We start from the raw sequence: 25,304 nt of genomic DNA on the forward strand, positions 1-25,304 counted from the left end.
AATTCCCTTGGAGTAGCCCCCAACTTTTTATCTGGGAAAACAGCATTGAGCACTGCAGTCAGGAGCAGAGATGCGTCCAAATAGCTGATAAAAGCAGAAGTGTAACTTCTGACTGGAGAACCTGTCATTTTACTCATTCTTAAAAACGAACATTTGTGAACTTCCTACTGGGCTCCTGAGGCTTGTCTCAGGGTCAGAATGAACTTCTCCATTGTAAGGGCCCGCAGGCTAATTTCAGGGGCAAGACATATGCGCAACAGCCGGCAAAGTGCTAGAATTGTGGAATAACCTAGTGATTATAAAAATGCCATTAAGGAAACCACTCCAGTGCCCAGGAAGCAGGAGTAAGATGCATTGACTTTTTACTTTTTCATGACACTTCAGCAGTAGTCTCTCCAAGTGTGGTCCCCAACCAGCTACATCAGCATCAACTGGGAACTTGTTAGGAATGCACTTTTTAAAAAATTATCTTATTGAGGCCATATTGGCTTATAACTTTGTGTAAATTTCAGGTGTATATTATTATATTTCAGTTTCTGTACAGACTGCATCATGTTCACCACCAATAGTCTAGTTTCCATCCATCACCATATGTACGTGCCCCTTTACCCCTTTCACCCTCCCCTCACCTTCTGGTAACCACCAATCTGTTCTCCTTATCTATGTGTTTGTTTGTTTATCTTCTACAGATGAGTGAAATCATATGGTATTTGTCTTTCTCTGTCTGACTTATTTTGCTTAGCATAATACCCTCAAGGTCCATCGTGTTGTTGCAAATGGGACAATTTTGTCCTTTTTTATGGCTGAGTAGTATTCCATTGTGTTTGTGTGTGTGTGTGTGTGTGTATATATATATACCACATATTCTTTATGCATTCATCTGTTGATGGGCACTTGGGTTGCTTCCAAGTCTTGGCTATTGTGAATAGTGCTGCAGTGAACATAGGGGTGCATATATCTTTTGGAATTAGTGATTTCATGTTCTTTAGATAGGAATGCACATTTTAGGCCTCTGCTCAGCCCTGCTGAATCAGAAGCTCAGGGAGTGAGGCCCACAATCTGTGTTGTAATGAGCCCTCCGGGTATGTCTAATATATGCTTAAGTTTGAGCACCACTGTGCTGCAAATTTGAAAAATAGTTGCCCTTTAAGATTTATCAAAGATCCCACAGAGGATACATCTCAGACAAATGGCCTTTGGGCTCAGTTTTGCAGTCAACAGGTGTAAAAATTAGGAAAGATGCAAGAATTTTTTAAAATATGTCTCGTGATTCCAGAATTTTGCATAATGTTTTATGACCCAAAGGCAGGAGGGAAAACCTTGTTCTGTAGGAATTGCCCAGGAGCAGTGGGCTACAAAGACCACCACAGGGGCCTGGTTCCTTCCACCCACCCTGGAAGGGGAGGGCTAAGCAGTTATGACTGTCAACCATGTATAACGATAAGACCTTCTTCCATGGCCCAGCATACACTTGTTCTCACTCTCTCAGTTTATTTTCACTCTCTGGGAGGCTATATCAGGCTTACCAGAATCATCCTGGCTTTACCTTGCCCTCTCTGTGCAGTCTTTTCACATCGAAGACTACACAAGCTTTACACAGTGCCCTGGGATTGGTCCTAGGGTCTAAATCAGAGCCAGTCTGGACTAGTGCATCAGAAAAGCTCCCATTCTAAGAGAAGACAGCACTCAACAGTTCTAGCCACTAAGGGGTAAGGCACATGCCAAGTGGCTGGTAGCTAAACCTAAACTACAGAGTGCAAATGAGAAGATCCAGTCGCCCAATGAGCACAGCACCCTAATCACTGACAAGCCTGTTCAGGCCAGGCTGGGGTTGGGATGGAGACCCCCTGGCCACCTCTCCCCAGGTGGGAGCTGTGTGGGTAGTGACCACATTGCCCGTCTACCCCACACCACCCTAAACGCCCAGCCCCCAGGAGCCCGAGCTGCCTTCAAAGGCCATTCCTAGGAGATTTTCTCAGAAGACACCAAATAAGGCACAATATCCAAAAAAGGGACCACACACATTCAAAATGACAAATACTTTTCTTTTTTAAAATTTAAACAGGGAGGTAAAAGCCCTGGATAATTTTTTTCATGTGACAAATGAAAAAAGGGCTAAGTAAAAAAAAAAAAAAAATCAAAGTAAACTAGAGTAAATATCTCTTTAAAAGGCATTTTGAAAGCGTGGGGTTAACTAAACATTTTTCCATAGTTTCTACTTTTCTTGTTCAGATTTTTTACAACTGCCACACATGAATTTTGTAGACTGCTAACAAAGAACACCAGTTTTCATAATTTTCACTTTTTAAAAAAAATAAAATCTGCTGAATTATGTTGTAGTTAACTGATGTTCAGCGTTGCTAACATACCCTTTTTGATATCGTGTTTCTATCGTGCAATTTTTCGGGCCAAAATATCATCAGAAAGGAAGAATTCTTTAGTTCTTAAAGTGATATATGCAAGTAAGTTGGAGCATTGCCTATGGTGTTGAGGTAGTTATATCATCAGCAATTTACAGATTCTAATCACCTCATCTCAGGATGTTTTATTTCTAATTCTTCATCTTGATCCCAATAAGTGGGGAAGGCAGTTTAAAAAGAACATTTTGTTCTAGCCTCTCTTAATTTCAAGCCAGCTTTCTGAAAACACAGAGTTCTTCAAATATTATTTTATGCAGAGGCTCTTTTGTATCCTAATACAAAGATAAATTCATTATCACAATGATCTGAGAGGCAAATTTAAATTATGTACATCCACCACAGAAATGCAGGCATTTGTGTACAGCGAATAATTCTGCAAGACACAATGACACTCTGCAGTATTTCAGGGATGCTCTGGTCCCAGCAAACCTTGGAGATGGTCGCGTAGCCCCCATGCAATAGCATGAGTTAAAATTTGGCTGGAGGACAGCCCTTTTCCTGCCAGAAAAAAAAAAAATGACCTTAAAGCACATGGACTGGATTTACTCCAGCCCAGACTGTGTCCCCACCTGCCCTCTGCCCTGTGCAGCGTCTGCGAGCCCCAGGACTGGGAGAGGCTGGAAAATTCTCTTCCAGACCTATCCCATACACCCATAGACTTTCCTCAAAGTTCCTTAGAGGAGAGGCAGGCAAGGAGTTTCACCGCTAATACACTAAAACCAAAGTCACCGTATAAAAGGAACTTAGCAAAACCGGGGACTTTGCAGATTATGGAATCCCATGCCCTTATTTAATGGTGAGAATTAAGGCCCAGTCTGGCTGGAGGACTTGTCAGGACAGCAGCGAGTTCCCAGCAGAGAGAGGCTCAGCCTTGGGCCATGGTTGACTCCACTGCCCCTTGGTCCTTTATTCTGAGCCCTGGTTTCCAGCCTCCTCAGCCTGCACACAGGGGACGTGGCCCTGGGACAGTCAGGCATCCCAAACCCCAGGGCAGATGAAGCTGGAGGATCCAGGATGGGACCATCAGGGATTTCCTCCTCCATGAAGGTGATGCTTTGGTCTGTGAAGGGCAGGAGGTGAAGAGACAGTCAGTCATGGTTGTGCCCTCCAAGTTCATGACAAATGTCAGCATTCAGGACTCCTGATGCTGAGACCTGTTGTCTCAAGCCATCTCAGGTGAGGCCTTCTTACCTGGGGCAAAACTGGAAAAGTCCAAGGGCCTAATTCTAAAGCACTGGTATTAACATAAGCCTGCTGATGACGAGGGCCAGGGTGCAGGGACAGGAGGTCCTCCTCAACATCAGTCACACCCCACAGGGACAGTCACTGTTACATCATGACAAAGACAAGGTCTTTCTTGACAAAGCAAAGACAGTCAAAAAGCCTAGGGACCACATGGCAATACTAATAAACATACAGTGAGATTTAAATGTTTTCATTTAATAACACAATTTTCATGTGGAAAATAATTAAAGCTCAGTAAATACCCACTCTGTGCAAAGTATTTTGCAAGGCGCTTGTAAGGATAAAAGGTGAAAACTGGCTTCTGCTTTCTGGAGGCGCAGGGTGAGCTGCTATTGCAGAACCAAGGAAGGGAGTTTAATTCAGTCTGGAAGAGTCTGAGGGACGCTCCTTAGAGGAGATGGGACTCGAGCTGGACTCAGAGGGAAGGAAGGCTACGATTCCAAAAGGTAGATGTGGTGAACAGCATTCCAGGAGGAAGGAACAGCTTCATCAAAGGCCTGAGACGCTAGAGTACACTTTAGGGAAGGACAACAGACTCTGTGGCTGAAGCATATGACAAGTGGGGGGCGGGGGAGACATAATCAGAGAAAAGGCTGGATTCCTTTCTAATTTTTTTTATTTGCAACTTGAAGAACTTTCTAGAAGATCAGTGTATTAATCAATCATTAGGTAGCCAGGCACTGGGGTGATGTAGCAGTCCTCAAAGGAATTGTGACCTCTCTGGGAAAACAATCCTCTATGCAGGAAATAGTTGATAACACTCTAACTAAGGAATGTGAGGCTCTGGGTCACTGGGTGGTCCAAGTGAGAGAAAGGAAAGGTGAGGTCGGAATGAAGAGACTGGTTCTGGGGTTGGTGTTCCCACAGGCAAGCTGGGTAACACTACAGGGTCCACCTGGAAAATATGGGGTGAATGACTTAGAAGTCTTGTTCACACAGTCAGGACTGAAGTAAGAACTGAGATTTCATGAAGGGGTGCCCTGAGCCAGCCTGGAAGTGGGGGAAGAAACCTAAGTCCTCCTAGTAACACCACAGAAAATGCACACTCAGTATAGAAATCACAGTTTCATCTAATTAAACCTTACCTATTAATTAGCTGATGACTGTCAAATACTCCCAGGGGCACCGAAGAATGGCGCTTCTCTCTTGGTTCTCTCATCAATTTTCCAGTCTATAAGAAGAGCTAAAAGATATTCCTGCTTTAAAAAATGCCAAGGCCCTAAGTTACTCTTTTCTATTGCTGTATTTACTACTAATTTCCAATCCTAGATAGCTCAGCACCTCCCTTCGTCACTAAAGTTGGGCATGGCAGGTCGATGGAAGAATTACAGACAAGTTGGAAAATGCTAATCTGTCCATGTAACAGTTTCTGCAGGTCACTGAATTTTTGGTGCTATGTATTTTTTAAAGATGATGTAAATTGTATTCTATTTATTATTAATAAAACTGATAGAAGGAAATTTTGAAGTTTCAGGGCGATGCCCTAAATCTGACTCTCTGCTCGGTAAGGATCCACCCACAAGGATCCACCTGGACTCATCTGGCATAAACTGACACACTAGGTCTAGGCATCTTGTTTCTATTTACAAATGAATCACTTGAAGGATTACCCTTGAGAGAGATCATGGAAAGAGCATGGACTTAATGTCAAAATACCAAGGTTTCAAACCCAGTGGAGTGACCTTGGGTGAATTAATGACCCATGGAGCCCCAGCTGTCTCATCTAGAAGACAGGCGAATGACATACTCAGAGTGTTGTTTTAATAATTATGTGAGACGAGGTACTTGCAGTATATGGCACATGGTAGGTGTTAAATAAGTAAGTCTCACCACCCTTGCAATCTCTTTAGCCTTGGAATCTTAGAATACAGAGCTAATGATGGATGCCTAGAAACGAGACGATGCTTAAAAGAACATTACCTACTGGGATGATGAAGGCACGGAAGGCATTTAATTTCAAAAAGAGAAGTGTTTTTGTTTGTTTAGGGCAGGGGAGTGGGGGTGGCAGAGGTTGAGTAGAGGAAGCTGAAAGCTCTATCTCCCAGAATAGAATGGGATTTAAGACAGGAGAGTTTTTGGAAGCTGGGCTCCACTTTGACATAACCAGCAGGCTTCTGCCAGACTAGGGAATGGCTTACTCGGGAGTAGCAACACCCTCAGCCCAAGAGGTCTTCAAGAACTGTCCAAGACAGACAATTTGGTGGAAGATGCTGCAGAGATAAAAACATCAAAATACAGGTAAGATGTTAAATGAGTTGCTGGTTTAAAACCCATTCTGCCCTGAAATTCAATGTCAATGAATGTCCATGTCTAGTGCCGTAATTCAGTCTCAAAAAAAGAAGAAGAGGAAGAAGAAAAAGAAACTAGAGGGAATTTTTCTGTTCAGCATAATTTATAGCATTTGCATTTTAATCATTTTTTCCTTTTATTTGTTTTTTTTTAATTGAGGTAACATTGGTTTATAACATTATATAAATTTCACGTGTACATCATTAGATTTCGATTTCTGTATAGACTACGTTGTGTTCACCACCCAAAGACTCATTACCATCCATCACTGTACATATGTGCCCCTTTACCCCTTTCACCCTACCCCCTACCCCCTTCCCCTCTGGTAACCACCAATCTGATCTCTGTATCTATGTGTTTGGTTGTTGTTGTTGTTTTCATCTTCCACATATGAGTGAAATCTCATGTTATTTGGCTTTTTCAGTCTGACTTCTTTCACTTAGCGTAATACCCTCAAGGTCCATTTATGTTGTCACAAAAATATATAAAGAACTCATACAACTCAATAACAATAAAACAAACAACCCACTTAAAAAATGGGCAAAGGATCTCAACAGACATTTTTCCAAAGAAGACAAACAGATGGCCAACAGGCACATGAAAAGATGCTCAGTATCACTAAATATCAGGGAAATGCAAACCAAAACTACAATGAGATATCACCTCACACCTGTCAGAATGGCTATAATTGAAAAGGCAAGAAATAACAAGTGTTGGAGAGGATGTGGAGGAAAGGGAACCCTCATATACTGCTGGTGGAAATGCAAACTCGTGCAGACATGATGGAAAACAGAATAGAGATTCCTCAAAAAATTAAGAATGTAACTACCATATGATCCAGCTATTCCACTTCTGGGTATTTATCCAAAGAACATGAAAACACTAGTTCAAAAAGATATTTGCACTCCTATGTTCATTGTGGCATCATTCACAATAGCCAAGACTTGGAAACAACCTAAGTGCCCATCAATGGATGAATGGATAAAGAAGATGTGGTATATATATACAACGGAATACTACTCAGTTATAAAAAAAAGATGAAATCTTGCCATCTGTGACAACATGGATGGACCTCAAGGGTATTATGCTAAGCGAAATAAGTCAGAGGGAGAAAACCAAATACCGTATGATTTCACTCATATGTGGAAGATAAAAACAACAACAACAAACACACACATAGATACAGAGATCAGATTGGTGGTTACCAGAGGGGAAGGAGGGAGGGAGAAGGGCAAAAGGGGTGATTAGGCATATGTGTGTGGTAATGGATTGTAATTAGCCTTTGGGTGGTGAACATGATATATTCTACACAGAAATTGAAATATAATGATGTACACCTGAAATTTATATGTTATAAACCAATGTTACCTCAATAAAAAAAATTTTTTTAAAAAGCAAGAAGAAAAAGGAATGAAAAAAAATATATAACCCCCAACAACAGTCAAATCTCACTGAAAAATTTAAAAAACTTTATATTTGCATATGCAAAGGGAAATGGCGCTTTTCTTATATCTGACTAACTTCCTCATCTTCCCCATTGCCATATGTGGATGGCTGAGTTTATAGTGAGGGATATTTGTGTCATTAGAGGAAGTGAGAAGAATGAAGTGACCCCATAAAGAACACGGACTCAGAAGGGAGGAAGGGGGTGAGGACCACTTGGGGAGCTGCAGGTACGGGGCCTTCGTGGAAGACGTGGAAAATCACAGGGCAGCGGACTTAAATGAGCAGGAAAGAATCCTTCCTTCACTCTAAGATTTGTCGAAACTACTAATAAACAATACGCAATGTAGAGGGACGGATTGTCAGACAAGACACCTTGAAAATAATTTTCATTGAACATGGCTGTGGCTATGAGGGTGAAAATAATAAGTAAATGATACACTACAGTATACAGAATTTGTTCACATACCAAGATATGATGTTGATCAGCAGTTCTCAAACTTTTTGGTTTGAGGAACCCTTTTGACAAAATTATGGACAACTCTAAAGAGCTTTAGTTTATGTAAGTTACATTTACCAATATGTGCTTTAGGAGAAATTAAAACTGAGAAAATTTTAAAACCTAAGAATACCCAAGCCTACATTTCCTTTGTATCAGAACATCCCACATCCTGTAGGCTCTGGACAACTCCACTGTAGGCTCTTGAGAGAACAGGGTTTAAAAAGGCAAGTAGCACCTTAGTATTATTACAAAAGTAGTTTTGACCTTGTGGACCCTCCTGAAAGGGTCTGGGGGACCCCCAGGCTCCCTGTACACACTTTAAGAACCGCTAATATAGACCAGACCTATGAGTTTTGGGGAGTTTCCTCCAGGGACCCCCAGCTTGGGCTTGTCAGGAGAAGAGGCAAATGGGCAGGTCCATGATTTCCGCATCCTTCTCCCGCTAGACAAACATATTCTTTTAAATATCTTTTTTTACATTTTATTTATCAGGATTCTAGCTAGATTCATCTTCCTTTGAATATAGAATTCCATGGCAAAAAAAAAAAAACATAGTTTTTAAACTACTAGTAGAATGTGTTTTATAAGGTATAGTGCACAAGCGAGAGAAGAAACCCTAAGGATTCGAGAAAATATGGTCTTCATTTTTTAAAAAAAGGGAAATATTTCGATTGGGGATTGACACTTTAGTTGTAAGAACAGTGCAAACATTCTTTCTTAGAAGAAGCCAAAAAGTGTGTCAAATGAAAAAAAGTTCATAAAATACATATTATCAAAGAATATATATTATAGTAATATATAGTAATATTTATAAGTAAATGTATTTCTTCAGAAATCATTTATTGAATACTACTGTGTTTCTGGCACTAGGCTAGGTACAGCATAAATGTCCTTTTTAATTAAAAAAAAAATCAGTGAGTTCATTTTAGAGGTTGTGAAGGCAGGAGAGGGACGATGAAAGGGCAGTAACATCTACAGATGCCGTGGGGACACTGGTGAACTCTGGAATGGTGGCAGTTTTGAGAGATGGAGCCTCCAGCTGGAAGCCTGAAATCCAGGATCTGTTTGTAGGTCACCCACAGAAACACTGAGTTACGGGGCAAATTTTAACTGTTCTGTGCTTCAGTGTCCCGAATCATGCCTCATCATGACCTCCTTTCAGCCTAAAGACAATAGAGCTATCAATATGAAAAAGTCTTAGAATTACAGGAGCCGACAATGAATTAAGTCAGGGTATTTTTAAACTTTTTGTTGAAGAATTACATGCTGACAAAAATGTGCACATCAGACTAGCAGCATCCAGATCGAGAGATGGACCATTACAAAGCTCCTCTCTGACCCCTCGTAGTCACTAGCCACTCCCTCAGGGAAACTCCTCTTCTGGCTTCTAATGGCACAGATTGCTTTTGCTGTTTTTGTGCTTTGCATGCAAAATATACTCGTTTGTGTCTGGCTTCTTTCGCCCAACATTATTTTGTGAGATCCAACCATGTTGGTGAACATAGTTATAGACTGTGCCTTCTCAGTGCTATATACTGTGTGACTATGTCATAAGTGATGCATCCATTCTACTGTTGAGGTATTTGAGTCATTTCATATATTGCCTTTTAACCATAGAAAAGACCAGAGATTCTCTCTTATCCACAAGGTGGTATCCACAGATGAAATTCACCATCTCCTTTCTACTTTAAATTGGTCTGATCAAAGGAATTTTTTGCTTGTTTTCCTTCCATGTCAGGATTAGAGCTGATTTGACTATGAATTAAGTATTAATAATTTTGACTAGGAATTAGGAAAAGGAGAAGAGGTTAATATGTTGACAGCTGGGTCTACTGGACTCTTCCTAATTCCAAAGGAAACACACCTGACTTTTCATGGTGACCATTTCTCAAAAGAGGCAGTGTCTTGGGTTTCTTGGAGGGACAACATCCCGCACCCAGCTGGTGCTAATCAATATATGGTGACTGATGAACAGTGTGGTGGGTGGGTGTGTGGGAGGGGAGACAGCACCCAAACAGGATACTAAAAAAAAAAAAGGGCACCTGAAATTACCAGTTTAGAAAATAAAACGATGTTTACGTAGAGAATAACACAATTTCTTATTCACACATCCCACCTATGACATTAATGAGAGACTTCACCTATGGCCATATGTCATGTTTTCCACCCCTAGTAGTTGGCAGATTTTTTACTTTGAAGTAGAAGAAGAAGAAAAAAAAAAAAAGAACCAGAGCTGCCCTAAAAGGAATGAGGAAGTGAGGGCTCCCCAGTGTCTGGCCGGGTGTCCGTGTGACAGCCCGTGATGTTCTTTCCGGTCTCAGTAATATTCTGAATTTCCACCTGCCCGCCCCCTCGCCCTTATAATGCAGGACACGTGAAGTTAGAGCAGTTCCGTCTCCTTCTCTCCACCAGTGGATTAGTACGGGCAGAGTGTCATGCTGTTTCTCCCATTTTCCACAGTTCACCGGAGGTAAAAGAACTCTGGCTGGAGGCCCTCAGAGGGTAAGTACCATAAATTAACATGACAAGAAAATAAGCTGCTAGCAGGTCACTGGTCTTTAAGATCATATCCAAAGAAAACAGCTATGCTGTGGAATATGCAACCAATAGTGTTATAAAGACACTGAACACGGAACGCTTTGCTACAATGTGAAGCCTGCACTTTTTGGGTATAGGAATTCTGTAAATGTTATCTTTGTTTTATGTCTGCTATAAGTAGCATCCTGGGAATAAGTTTTTTCTTTTTTGGGGGTAGATGAGAAAAATCCATGCAAAGCACTTAATATAGTACCTAATTCAGAGCTCTCCAAAAACGTGTTAGTTGTTATTGTAATTGTCATTTAGGTGATCTCTTGATGGGAATATAATAAATGAATAACAAAGTTTGGCATGGTGAAGATGTCAGGTTTAAATAATTTAGAAATAAGTGTGTTCAGATGCTGTGCTTAACGGCATAAAACAGCTGGTAACATCTAACTGATTTTAAATGAAAACTTTTCTACCTAATAGTTCCAAACTTTGTGTTTTGGCAAAGTGGCACTGAAATTGGCCAACTCATTATATGTGTCCCCCCTAACTCTTTCTCGTGTGACTTCTTGTAGACAGAGCCAAGGCCACACAGGAGCGAAATTCATCACTGGACAGTCAGCTCGAACTCTAATGAAGTTGATAGGCAGCTGCAATGTTGTAAGTGCCCCTTTCACATTTACTAATTCAAATTTCTAGAGTCAAGAGTCAAAGATGTTTACCGAATTTAACTTTTTCTTTTGTAGTCAAAAACACTAAATGCCAATAATATGGAGACATTAATTGAATGTCAATCAGAGGTAAGAAAGCAATTTTTAAAACTTTTTATCTGCACTGTGAGAATATGGAAAACTTTCTGTTGTAATTGAATATTGTTTGGATTATTTAGTCATCAGAGTAGAAAATTAACATCATAAATGCAGTAAATTAAACACATTAATGGGGATCTTATATGATGATAATCTAGACTTTAATATTGATTCTAGAAGCTAGAAAAAAATCAGTGGACTCTATTAACTAATTTTTAACATAAATAAAGGGCTGTATGTGTATTTTGTGGGGAAAGACTAGATAGGTTTCTTCAGTCATTGTTTTTAACTAAAATAAATATATTTTTAGGGTGATATCAAGGAACATCCTCTGTTGGTATCATGTGAGAGTGAAGATAGTATTTGCCACCTAATTGGTGAGTTTTGAAAACATACTGGTCTTTTATGTAAGTGCTAACAGCACATATTCTTGGTTTGCAAAACCACAGTTCTTTTCTCTACTAGGAATTTTTTTTTTTATAGTGTTCTTCTAAAGACCGCAGAACATTAACACTTAAATGACAGGCATGCTCCAGCTTACTGGAGCATCAGAGTACTCTAACAGAAAGATCCTTTCTATAGCCAACCCCCCAACTCTCCAAAGGGTTTAGTGGGGTTAACAGATCTCCCAGCCATTTATGTTTTGACAAGGAGAGCATGCATACATATGAAAAATACACAGTGCCTTTTCTGTTTTCTTCCTTCCTTAATGGAGAATAAATCTAAGAGCCCATTGTTGCTGATCTCAAATCTCAAAGAACACACCGTTCACTCTTAATTTTTTTCATAATGCCTTTCATTATAACATAACCCTGATTCAGTTCTCCTGAGCCATAAGGACAAGCCACTTCTCTCTCCAGCCTCTTCTACTTGCCAGTGTACAATGTATAGAAACATATGCCAATGCATTTAGAAAATAGAGCTTTTGTAATTAGGAAAAAAACAAGGAAGGAGAGGGAGAGAGAAAGAAGGCAACTTGTGAGATGCAATAGCCATTGCACACACGTCTTCTGGATTTTGCAAGGATCGAATATCTTGGCAAAGTTTTACTGATAATTCCCAAGTGCCAGGTCTAGGGTCAAGCCTTTCGGAAACAATTTGTGCCCGCCCTGTCCTAAAGCAGCCGCCAGCAGACCCTGAAGGTGACTGCAGACAGACTGAATGATGGAGCTCCCTCTGGTGGCTGTTTGGCACTAGCGTGGCTGCAAAGGTTTAATGCCTAGACCCGCCAAGAGCCTTCAAAATGATCTTGAGCAAGTCACTTCCTCTCCTTCTAAGTTTCGTTTTCTCCACTAGTCAAAGAAGGAAATTAAAATAATCTATTTTAAATCAAAAATGTTGACCATAGTTTTTAAGGTCAATATGTTAAGATGGTCGTTTATGACCTTCGCAGTTAGATTTTTGCTAATTTTCTGTAGCAAACAGCTGGTGAAGTTGATAAAAACAGGAAAGGTGGAGCCTTTGAGGAACCTTGGTGTTGATGTTTAGGGACTGGTTGCCCTGGTAACAATGTGGTTGTTTTTCGGATTGACTTTTCTAGATTAAGATCCACGCCCTTCACTTTCTCAGTTTTTCAAAATTATTTCCCCCACATGGCATACCATACATGACATTATGTGGATGACTATATCCATCATCTTATATGGATCTTTGCTATTCATATTTCAATCTGTTTTTTCTCTCTGCCTTGTTTTCTTGGTTGTAGAAATTAAGAAGAGCAAGAAGGTGCTGTTCTGGCCCTTTCACATGAGAAGGCTTTCTCCTTCATCAGATTTTTCTGCGGCTTCAGAGCCAGAGTTGAAAGCGTCACTATTTGATCAGCCCTTGTCAATTATATGCAGCGATGATGACACGCTCCCCAGACCCATTCAGGTAAGTGCTTATTTCCTTGTAAATCTACTTCAGTCTTCTGCCAAATGTGAAAAGTCCTTAGGAAATCTGAATGTCATTCTCGTGCTAACCTTGTTGGGGCCAATCTGTAGTTTTTTCCACTTTTGGAAATGGTGTTTCCACATGTGAGTGCAGTCAGGAGTATATCTGGCTGCTTCCATTCTAGAAATTAGTTGTATTTGCCAATGGGCTCAGAGGGATGGTCCCTCCATCCTTCTGACTTATGGAGATAAGAATGCTAAAAATGTGTAGCTTCTGAAAAATCAACAGACAGAGATGGGGGGTTGAGTAATGATCAGAAATCCAACGTTTATATGGAATGACTTGAAAGAAGGGAGGCCTGAAATAATTTTATAATGTGCAAAATTAGAGCTTTCACAATTTACCTCCTCTTAGAAAAAAGGCAGGGTTGAGGGAGACAGTTGATAGCAACTGGACTGAAAGGAAAAACTGTCATTAATAGTCTCTTGTTAAGACTATCTTAGTATCATAAAGAACTAGCTTTTATGGAGAGGATATTTTATGACAGGTAAAGTTAGCTACTGTTCACGTGCACAATTTTAATTCTCTTTCTCCCACCTAGACATAGATTTTCCTGTATTGGTAGTGGGAAAATGTGTGTTCAAACCAAGGGTAACCATTTCCTATTCTCATGCCTCTTTCTTATAGGATATTCTTACTATCCTATGCCTTAAAGGCCCTTCCACTGAAGGGATATTCAGGAAAGCAGCCAACGAGAAGGCCCGTAAAGAGCTTAAGGAGGAGCTCAACTCAGGAGGCATGGTGGATCTGAAGAGTCTCCCTGTGCACCTCCTGGCAGTGGTCTTGAAGGTGAGTTCACAGCATTGGTGCCAGAGAACGTGCCGGCAGGCTCTGACATATTAACTCTCAGGAAATAAGAAATGGGCTCTCCTCCCTACAAATCAACATAAACGGATCTTGGAGTTTAATTTTTTTTTGCTAAGACTTTTATTTATTTATATAAGTATCTTTGTTTCTATGACTCCAGATTCCAACAGAAAGTGATACATTAAGGTCCCCCAAATTTTGATGAGAAAGGGCACTTCGATTGTGGCCACATCCACACCCCTGAATCAGGTGGCCCCTCGGATGATGGCCTTATTGTGCCTGTCATTAGGAAGCTGCTGAGAGAGATTTCCCCAGACTAATCAAATACAGGAAGGAAGGGGGTGCAGCCTGTGGTAGGAGGAGCATAGGGTTCTTGAGATGGAACAAACAAGGTGAAGACGAAGACGCCAGCACATTATATAACACAAACAGGCCAAACCGTCCCCCTTTCATCTCCAGGACTTTCTCCGGAGTATCCCACTGAAGCTGCTTTCATGTGACCTGTTTGAGGAGTGGATGGGCGCCCTGGAGAAGCAGAGTGAGGAGGACAGGATCGAGGCCCTGAAACAGTAAGTCCCCAGAATCATTCCCAGAGGCCAGGCCTGCAGAGGCTCCATCTTTCCGTTCTTTATATAAGTATTTCATGAAAACTGTAAATGTTTAGGAAATCAGAGTGGAATTGTTCTACTCCAGGAATAAAAATCAGGAGGTACCCTGGAAATTTTGAAAAAGTAGTTTTAGCCAAATGAAAGGAAGCACTTCTTCAAAAGGTAGAAAATGAACTTCAATACTCACAAATCTCAAGACGTGAGGGAGCCTAAAAATGTAAGTAGTTCAAGAAGGTGTGAGACAAAATCACAGATGGAAACCAGTTAACCAGCCAAGTGTAGGAATTTGGGTTTATCATGAACCTACATAGATTGGTGTTGTGCAAGATAACAATTCTCCCTTAAAACATCCCTTAAAGCATAGTAGAGAAATCTGGAAGGGATTGTTTTGTTCATAGAATTCTATAACATATTTCATAGTCTTATAATTAACCAAAATGAAACCTATATAAAAACAAATTCCAGTAACAGCAAAATAATCACATATGTAAATGAAAGTGTGACCCGTTAGTGACTAGAGAATCTTAAACTTTCAATCTAACTTTAAAATATCATCACTTTTGCCAAATCCTATGAAAGTCTGTCTATATATTATGATTGTCCCACATGGCTAAATATTTTCAATGAAATATTTATTGAAGACATGAGAGGCTCTGTCCCACGTTGAAAATCCTACAATTACCACAATAAGTTTCTACTTAAATACATAAAGCTCTTTCGTAACAGTAACTTATGAGAAATGAAAATGATCCCTGTATTTGAGTCACCATTTCATTTTTTGAAAAACTGAAGCTTTATAAATCTAATTTATTATTGTTAGTACCAATGTTGCCGTTCAAATGCTGCCTTGATCATATTTATGAACATGCCCTTATAAACTGATTTATTCTCCATAAATATTTCTCAGAATGGTATAAAAATGTGTCATCTTCATCTGATGACCACAGTTCAAAAAAAGGCAAATACTTGTATTCCAAAAAACCAGTCTTGCAGTGTTAGAAACAGAAAGACATTCTACATGGCTAAAGGATTACTCAACAAAATGATTTTCGAAGTGTATTAAACTAGGGAGTCTGTTGCAGGAGTTGAGGCTTCATAATTTAAGATCTATGTGAATAACAAAGGGTTATGTTATTGGGGTCCTAATTTTAGAGACTAGTTTCTGAGGTCTTCAAGATCTCGTGGTTAACCAGTTTCATTCCCTGTCAGTTGCCACTGGAAGTGTCTGTATGAACATTGCACAAGTTACTTGTGAAAATGCACCTTCCTCATTTTAAAGGAAGTCTGGGTTAGGCAGAAACTTTCAACTTGCTACACGAAATAGACCATCAACCGCCTCCTCTAAAACTGGCTTCCCTGAACTGCATTCCAGGGTTGCAGAAAAGCTCCCCCGGCCCAACCTCCTGCTGCTCAAGCACCTGGTGTCCGTGCTCTACCTGATCAGCAAGAACGCCGAGGTCAACAAGATGGACGCCAGCAACCTAGCTATCTGCGTCGGACCCAACATGCTGGCCCGCGAGGACGACCAAAACCTGTCATTCGAAGCCCAGAAAGACTTGAACAACAAGGTTTGTTCCAGTCTATTTCTGAGAAACCCCCGATTTATGATCTCACCATCTGTTTGCAAAAGCCAAGCAATGAAATGCCTCTGAATTTCTCTGACTGACTCGAGATCATGGTGAAAATCTGAAAGGCAGGATGCTTGTGTGATCGTTCTGCTCCCTGAGATGCATGCATCTGATGAAACTGAATAAACCCAGGACTGTGTCCTTTGTCATCCTACGAGACAGAGAATAAGTGCTGTAGATTTTACATCACTGTCTCCCAGGATAGAAAGGCCTTTTCATTTTTCTATTTCTTTTGCGTGTCACACTGTCAGTCCAACTACCAATTTGGTGAACTCCTCATTTAAATGAAAAATGTAGTTACTTTAAAGATTTTTTTTTTAATTCTCAAATCAAAAATACGTCTCAAAAATAACTTTAATATAGATGATTGTTAACCAGTTTTCTGGATGCTCTTTTCAGACACATAAAAATCTCTAACGCTCAGTTTGGTACCTCCCTGACAGCTGACCCCGACTATGTCCCCATTCTTTCCCCACTCCTCTTAAAAAAAATAAGTAAAGATGTCTTTAAGATGACAACCTGCTAATTTTTCCCCGCAGGTTAAGGCATTGGTGGAATTCCTCATCGACAACTGCTTCGAAATATTTGGGGAGAACATTCCGGTACATTCCAGCATCGCTTCTGATGACTCCCTGGAACACACTGACAGTTCAGGTACAGAACATACTCCTGAGAGATTATGACTGTGGGGAAAAGTTCATGCCAGTCTGCCAGTCCATGCCGGTAACAAAAATATCTCTGGTATTTGAAACAGAAGTTACCTTCACAAATCACCAAATCAGAGTAGACTTGAGCCCATAGGGAAGTCTTTAGACATGAAAACTTTGCTTTCGAATTTTCCTGCAATATCTCCTCAGGCTGCAGACACTAGTTCCACTTCAGCCTGGAACTTTCCCCCTTCCTGTTCTAAATCATAAAGAACTGCTACTTTTACTAGGTTAACTTTAGCTAGAGGGTTGGGGTAAGAAATTGTTGTTTCCACATAATGGAATATGGGTCCATTAAAATGGAATGATTCCAATAAAATAGCTATCCAAAGGATCAATTTTAAAATTGAAGATCAACAAATTTTCAGTGAGATGCTGTTTTCTCTCTTTTCTCTCTCTCTCTCTCTCTCTCATTTCCTTTTCCTATTTCTCTTCTATACCTCAAAATAATAGATTTGGAAAGAGACAAAATTTTAATGTGGCAAATTTCTTTCATATCAAGCCCCAAAGTAGCTTCATCAGATTACCTAGTGCCATACTTGATGTAAGTAGGGTGAACTGTAGTGAAGTTTGTTTCTAAAAGTAATTGAACAAAAAGCTCAACTGTCTCTTACCTTCCCCCAGACATGTCGACCCTGCAGAATGACTCAGCCTATGACAGCAACGATCCTGATGTGGAATCCAACAGTGCCATCAACTCTCCAAGCAGGCAGCCCCAGGTGCCCTCGGAGACGGCCGCTGGCTTGGAGCCCAGAGGCCCGGAGCACACTTGGGAGCTAGGCCGGGAGCCCATTGTTAGCACTGTAGCCAGGCTGAAAAGTTCCCTGAGTCAACCAGACAGGAGGTACTCAGAACCCAACATGTCATCCTCACGCGAGTGCGAGAGCCGGAAAACAACCCAAAAACTGACGCGAAGTGAGGATGACTTCACCGTGGCCCAGGCAGGCTCTCATTTTGAAAGTGATGAAAGTGAGGACCCATTTCCGGAGGAGGTGTTCCCTGCAGCTGAAGGCAAAAAACAGAGGCCACAGGACCTGAAGCTGAAGAACTGGACTCAGGGTCTGGTGTTACCGTGGGGACTGGTCCCCAAAGCCTTCTCCAGTGGCTCTCTGGATGCTTCCTCTGACAGCTCCCCCATCGCTTCCCCTTCCAGTCTCCAAAGAAATTTCTTTACCAGACATCAGTCTTTCACCAAGACTGAGAAAAGTAAGCCCAGCAGAGAAATTAAAAAACACTCCATGTCATTCTCCTTTGCCTCTCACAAAAAAGTGCTGACCAAACCCCCCAGCTTTGGGTCTGGGAAATCCAAAGGCCTTCCCAGAGACCACGTAAAGAAAGGTTTGAAGAAAGAAAGCCAACTTGCTGGCCGAATCGTCCAGGAAGACTTGTCTGAAATCCACAGCCAAACTACTCTAGACTTTAGTTCCAGATCCTACACCCTCTCCGTGGAGGATGTGTTCCAACTAGTTGACCAGAGAAGCCCTGGAAGTCCACCATCTTACGAAGAGGCCATTCGGTGCCAGGCATTGGAACTCACGGCCTATGGGAACCAAACAGTTGGCAGCATGAGGGCCAGGATGCTCAGCCAGGACACCGGACTACCCCCTCTTCTGCCTCTTCACCATGGTGGGGATTCCAGAAATATATGCAGTCCAGAGCCGCTTGATGGGCACAGGACTGAGAGTTGGAAACAGAGCAGGACTGTCTGTACTTCTGTGGAAACAGTAGGGCAAGTGACTGTCCCAAGGAGGCCTCAGCTGCACCGGCTAAGAACCGTGTCCGAGTCAAAACAGAAGACCAAGTGGGACTACCTGGTGCGGCGATGTAGTCAGCCAGTCTTTGAGGCTGACCAGCTCCAGTATGCTAGAGAATCCTACATTTAGGAAGGCAGGCCAGACACCATCCCCCAGCTGGTGGTATCTCTGTAAATGCACGACTGTAGAAAGAACTGCTTTGAGACTCTATTTTCAAAAAAGTCAAGAATAAGCTCCTTTAGAAAAGTTGTATAGAGCCCACCTCAAAGAGGATAGTTCCATGAGGCACTCAGATGGTGTCTGTGTTTACCTGAATTTGGGCGACATGTAGCAAATGTATAAAATGTATTCTAGACAAGGTGTTTGGTGCAAAGATGTCCACATAAGTATGTGTATATATTTGTTTGTGACCTTAGGGTCAACTGCATTGCTGTTCTCTGCCTCCTGGGGCGCTTTTCTACTGGTTAGTGTTTAAAAATAATTGTTTCTTTTTTTATGTTGCCTCAAATGTCATGACAATTTTCACATTTTCCAGAAACTCCATTGAAAGGAAAATGTTTAAATCTCGTTAGAAGTTTACTCGAATTAGCAGCTTTGTGATAACTAATCACCACAGTAAGAAGACAAAGACTGCAAGGAATAGAGTTTGGGGTTTAGAGTTATTAAAGGCATTGCAAACTCCAGTAAAAGAAAAGTATGGAAAATACTTAAATATGTCCTTTTAATCATCTAACTTTAAATTTGGGCAGATTAGTAAAAATGCATTATGTCAATATTGCACTTTGAGTTTCTTTGTAGTTCAATGATGTCTTCTCCAATAGTGTGGAGGAAATTACTTTATATGTGTTGGAGGTCCTATGTAAGACTTCAGTGTAATTTCACTACAATAAATTGCCTTCCTTATTTCAAAGTAAAAAGGTTCATTCTTTACTGACATGTTGCTTCCTCTCCCTCGGTTCACAGAAACCCACCGAGAAAATCATTCACACGTTGGTTCATTCAACAAGTAGTTATTGAATATATATTCATTATTCTAGATTAATAGGCAGGCTGGGGATCTTGTGTTAAGGAAGAGACAATCCCTCTTCTCCAGAAGTTTGCAAAACCATAAAAATGTACCCACTTTAAGCCATTTTTTCAGCAAACAGTCACTCAGAGGCCAGAAAATGTAGTATGCAAACACAGGGTAATATAGCAAATACAATATTTCCTGTTATTAGTAAAGTAAATTTTTCAGTACTTTTACAAATCTTATTTTTATGATGCTCAGTTTGCTTATTAGGAAACCTAATGGTAAAATGTTTGTCCTATGTTAGAACTTTAATGCTCAATGATTAAGATATTTATCCAGTATCTTGGAGAGAATGGACTTCTATTTTCCTTATTTTATCAACTTCTTTCCTAAAATACTGAGCATGTTTTTGATTTACTAAAGAAATATTTTTCTGTTGGCTAGCTACCAGATGGTGAAGACCTATTCTTTTCAGCAGTGATTTATTAATAATGTGGTACAAAGTTAAAAATGTTGTAACCCAGATTGCTCAAAGCAGCATGTTCAGACCTGATAACATCATTAATAATACTTTATTAGGCACACCAATAATGTATAAATTTCAAGGGTCAGACACTGTCCCCCCCACCGACTGCTAATTTAAGAAAAGCAATCTTTTTTCCAGAATCGGACACTAATAGTTATAGTTACAAATTTTAGCATCTATGACATGCCAAGCACTGTGCTAAGTATTTCAGGATTGAACAAAAAAATCCTCCATCATGTTTTTAGCAACTTCTTATTGAGAATCAGAGAATTCTCATCAATAGATGCCTAAGACTATAAGCTACAAAGGTTCAAATCTATTCCGCTTGACCACTGACCTGTCTTCCAGTGACCTACCCAGATCATGAAAACCCTACCCCAACTTTCCTTATTTTAAAAAAAGTAGGAGTGAGACTGAGTCTTCTACCTGTCACAGGTAAGTAGGACAGTTTGCTAACAAAAATTCAGGAGCTTCTTGCAGTCAAGCAAATGTCATTATTGTTAGTGTCTTTGAACAGCAGAGAAAAAGGTACAGTGACTATTTCAGATATTGCAGTGTGGTGTTCCCACTTCCATCCACGAAGTCCTCTGGCCTTTTAAAATAGGACTGCCCAACCTGGTTGCCAAGGGAATTAGTCAGCTAGGGCTGCCATATCAAAGTACCACCACCAAGTGGCTTACACAGCAGAAACATACTGTCTCACAGTTCGAGAGACTAGAACTGAAATCAAGGTGCAGGCAGAGGGCCCAAGCTTACAGTGAGATCTGGATGATACTAAGATGATACTGTAGTCAAGGTCCCAGGAACACCAGAGTTCTGTCCTCCATGGACCTCCTAAGGGCCACACAATCACAAATGTGCCTGACACCCCAGTGCAAAAAGTATGGTAAAAACAGGTTGAAAGTCAAGGCCTAAGTTGGGGCTTCAACCTATAGGTCTGATCCCCAGCCTCTGAGCCACTGGGCCTTCCCAGCACCCACGCATTACCCTGCCTGAGACTAGCGTAGGAAGGACCCTGGCCCCCTTACCAACTGACAGGCTGGAAAGCACACACAGTTAATGTGCCCATTGGTGAACATCCAGCATTGACTGTCCTGGGATCCGACTGAACAGACTGGAATTTCTTCCTCTTGCGGAAGGTAGGAAATTTTCTCTCCTTCTATAAAGGGGGGGAGGGGTGGGTTGCCACATGAGCTTGCCAGCATCCACATGATACACTGTGATTACCTGTGAAGACCCACTGTGCCCACCTCACCCCAGCACCACCCAGGACTTGGTCCAGAAATGTTGACTTGTGGAAGTTAACCAAGGCTGGGTGCTCGTGCTGGAACTCAGCAAAACTGCCATCACCCCCCGGCTCCAGCCCAGCAAATACAATACCTGTGTTACACTGGGGTCCGTGAGCAGATGAAGTGGCAACGATGGGCTTATAGTGCTAACAAAACAGATAATAGTTCATGGTCACAGTGCTTCCCATGGCCATAGATGAGAATGTCCAAAGGGCAATAAACACTGTTTGTCCTAACACACTATTAAAAGAATAAATTCTAGCTGAATTTACGATTGCTATCTCACTGGAAGGACCGCCAGTACATGCCTTTCTCCTGAAGGGTCAAGTAGACGGAAACCCACATCAGATGGGGTCTCGCATATTTCGAGTTTCTTTTTTAACTGAATTATCTAAGATCTTAACTCTTTATCTGCAAAGGGAAAATTACTGAGCAATCAGAGTGTAAACATTTTGCTACAGATAGAAGTGAATCACTTGGGGGGCAATATTTTAAATGTCGACTGAGACCTGCGTCTTGTCCACTCCAGAGTACAAATTAAATGTGAAGGAGGAAAAACCAACGGGATGAAGTGGTACCCTCCTCCTATGATAGGCTACAAAGAGAGGACATTGTGAGACAAGCAAATCTGCAGAATGCAAAATCTTGCCAGAAAAAGGAAACGCAATGATAACATCTCCATAGGAAAAGAAAGACAATGTGTTGGCACAAGAAAGAGTACATGACCCAAATTCACAAGGCCTGAGTCCACACCCTAAATGTGCTGCCATGGACCAGGTACTAAACCTGTCTGAGCATCAGTTTCTCCATCTGTGAAATAAGGATAATGGTAACACCACATCAGTTGTGGAATGCATGTAACAGAAAACCCAGATAGGCTTAAACAAGAAGGGGATTATGCTCTCTATTAAAAGAAGAGCAGACAGGCAGTCCAGGGCTGGCACGGTGGCTCCATGACACCCTCGGGCTCCAGGGTCCTTCAAGCCCAGGTCCAGCTTCACTGGCATGTGACTCGGTGCAGTCACATAGGGCCGCATGCTGAGAAGGCCCAGCACTGGGGTTGATGCTCTGCTGTTGGCATTTTCATTTTGTGCTGCACCCTGCAAACTATGTAGCTAGTCTTATTCACACTTTCTAGCTTTCTAGTTCACCATCCTTCCTGTAAGCATGATCCTCCTCCTCCAGCTGGAGGAGGAACTTTCTTGCTCAATAACTTCTACCTACATCCCAGTGGCCACAACTCAGTCATATGGCTACTCTTACCTGCAGAGGAGTCTAAGAAACAGTTTTTCATAGGCACATTGCTTCCTCCTTCTTTCTTTAGTAAGAAAGAAGAGGACGATGGATTATGCACACGAACTATTAGCCCTTGACGCAAAAATCAAATGAAAGAGATAGTGGATATGGTACAACATACTAATTTAGTTGTTCTAACAATAGAAAGCAGGATAAAGCACAGATTATCTATTTTGTATGTTAAGACAACTGTGAAAATGTTGAATATGACTAGAGATAACATAAAGATAAGGCAGATAATAATCTCAGAGTATTTCAATTATTTACATGCACATTGTGAGAATTTCATGATTACACACGACTTGTTTTAAGTAAAATAAATTAATAACAAACATGAATTGACCTCCTATAATACAAAAGATACTGTACTTGTATAAGGAATTTACAATCTAGTAGAGACATGAGACATCCTTTAAGGAAAAGATAAGTTCCAAATGAGTGATAACAACATAAAGTGCGATGGTAGACATGAATGACTGCTTTATTACCCAATTAATTTTAAGATATACTTCAAATTTAAAGCTTCCTATATGAAATTCCAAAGTCAGTAATGAAAGGTTTCAGCCACATGTATGACATTCCGGAAACAGTCATGAGAGGTTCTGGGTGGGCCTTCATTTATGTGATTGGACCATATCATCTTTGAGAAGAAAATAGATAAGACTCCTTTTTTCCATCTTTGCTGAAAAAGGTGTTTCCTATCCAAAACTGTTTTGGAAAATACCAAGTACTAGATAAGATAACTGCTAATTTGTGGGATATGCTAATAAGTTCAACTTTTCAAAACAACACTTATATCTTGTTACTTTCCTAACCAAAGATCCCCAGTGGCTTCTTAATACTATTTTTATCAAGTCTAAAATCCTCTGCCTACCACCTACCATTCAGGGCCCACCTTAATCCAGCTCCATCCTAGGAAACCAAACATTCTTTTTCTTAACTCTCCAGCGGCTTTCTACCATAAATAATAATAATAACAACAGCTAATATGAAATACATATGTGTACACTATCTTTCAGAACCTGAAACATAGCTAAAGCAATGTTCAGATGAAAATTCATGTCCTTATATATTAATAAACAAAAATAAAAAGTGAATGTATTCAGCATACCATTCATGAAGTTAGAAAAGGAATAATAAAAATAAAGTTGAAATTAATAATTTAGAAAACAGAAAATGAGTAGAACTGACAAAACCAAAGCTAGCTCTCTGAAAACAAACGTCTGCCTAATCCAAGCTAGGAAAAGAGAGAAATCACAATTACACAACATAAGAAGTGATAATGGGAAATAACAACAGAGACTGAAAATTAAAAGAATCAAAGGACTCCTTTGCTGAACTCCATGCAAATGCATTTTAAAACGTGAATGAGATAACCATCTTTTTAGAAAAACATAATTTACTAACCTAATTCCAGAAAAGAGAGAAAATCTAAACAGGTATATTTCGTATAAGAAACAGAGAAAATGACAGATCACTCTTATGAATATCAATGCAAAAAATCCTAAATAAAATATTAGCAGACAGAATGCATAAACACCAAGTAGAGTGAGTACAGGAATGCAAGTGTGATTCAATGTAGGAAATTTACTAACATAATGCATCATTTTACTAAGTTTTAGGGAAAACACAATCAGTTCCATAGATACTGATAAGGTGCCTGTCAAAATTTAATCTCCAGGGGCTGGCCCAGTGGCACAAGCAGTTAAGTGTGCGAGCTCCGCTGCGGCAACCCAGGGTTAGCCGGTTTGGATCCTGGGCGTGCACCGACGCACTGCTTGTCGAGCCATGCTGTGGTGGCGTCCCATGTAAAGTGGAGGAAGACGGGCACGGATGTTAGCTCAGGGCCAGTCTTCCTCAGCAAAAAAGAGGAGGATTGGCGTCAGATGTTAGCTCAGGGCTGATCTTCCTCACCAAAAATAAAAAAAAAATTAATCTCCATTACTGAATTTTTAAAAAATTCTTAATGAAATAGAAATCAATGAATATGATTTCTTTTTTTAAAGATGTCAATCTCAGACCAAAAGGCAGTATTGGGCTTAATGAGGAAACACTAGAAACTCCCGCTGAAGTGAAGAAAAAGTCAGGTTGGCACTATTTCCATTTATCTAACACTGTTCTGGAGGTACTAGCCAAAGCAATGAGACAAGAGAAAGAAATCAGAGGAACAAAAATTATAAGGGAGGAGGTTAGCTATTATTATTTATAGATTACATGATTGGATTCCTGGAAAATTCAAGAGAATCAACTAAAAACAAAAACTACTAGAAATAAGAAAACACATTAAGCTAGCAAGGTATAAAATTAATATACAGAAATCAAAAGCCTCTATTCTTACTAACGATAGTTAGAAAATATAATGAAAGAAAAGACTCCATGTACATTAGCAAGAAACAGATAAAATATCTAGGAATAAACTTAACAAAATCAAATTGAGAGAAACTTTAAAATGTTCCTGCAGGACGAGGAAGTAGAATTGAACCAAAATAGAAGAACTTACTATATTCTTAG

At 40.5% G+C, this 25,304-nt stretch overlaps 1 protein-coding gene across 1 annotated transcript; it reads left to right on the top strand.

Annotated features, from left to right (window-relative positions):
- The first annotated feature begins 10,202 nt into the window (after positions 1 to 10,202).
- TAGAP (T cell activation RhoGTPase activating protein) lies at positions 10,203 to 19,580 on the top strand. Its single transcript, XM_087425073.1, has 10 exons — positions 10,203 to 10,401; positions 11,001 to 11,085; positions 11,172 to 11,225; positions 11,545 to 11,611; positions 12,940 to 13,106; positions 13,794 to 13,955; positions 14,433 to 14,542; positions 15,954 to 16,149; positions 16,749 to 16,863; positions 17,541 to 19,580. Exons 2-10 carry the CDS (start codon positions 11,059 to 11,061, stop codon positions 18,797 to 18,799), a joined length of 2,157 nt encoding a protein of 718 aa, XP_087281199.1. The 5' UTR covers positions 10,203 to 10,401; positions 11,001 to 11,058; the 3' UTR covers positions 18,800 to 19,580.
- Positions 19,581 to 25,304: the final 5,724 nt, after the last annotated feature.

The sequence above is a fragment of the Ceratotherium simum genome, chromosome 38 (assembly GCF_057802395.1).
Source record: "Ceratotherium simum simum isolate JZ-2026a chromosome 38, ASM5780239v1, whole genome shotgun sequence".
Lineage (NCBI taxonomy): Eukaryota > Metazoa > Chordata > Mammalia > Perissodactyla > Rhinocerotidae > Ceratotherium > Ceratotherium simum.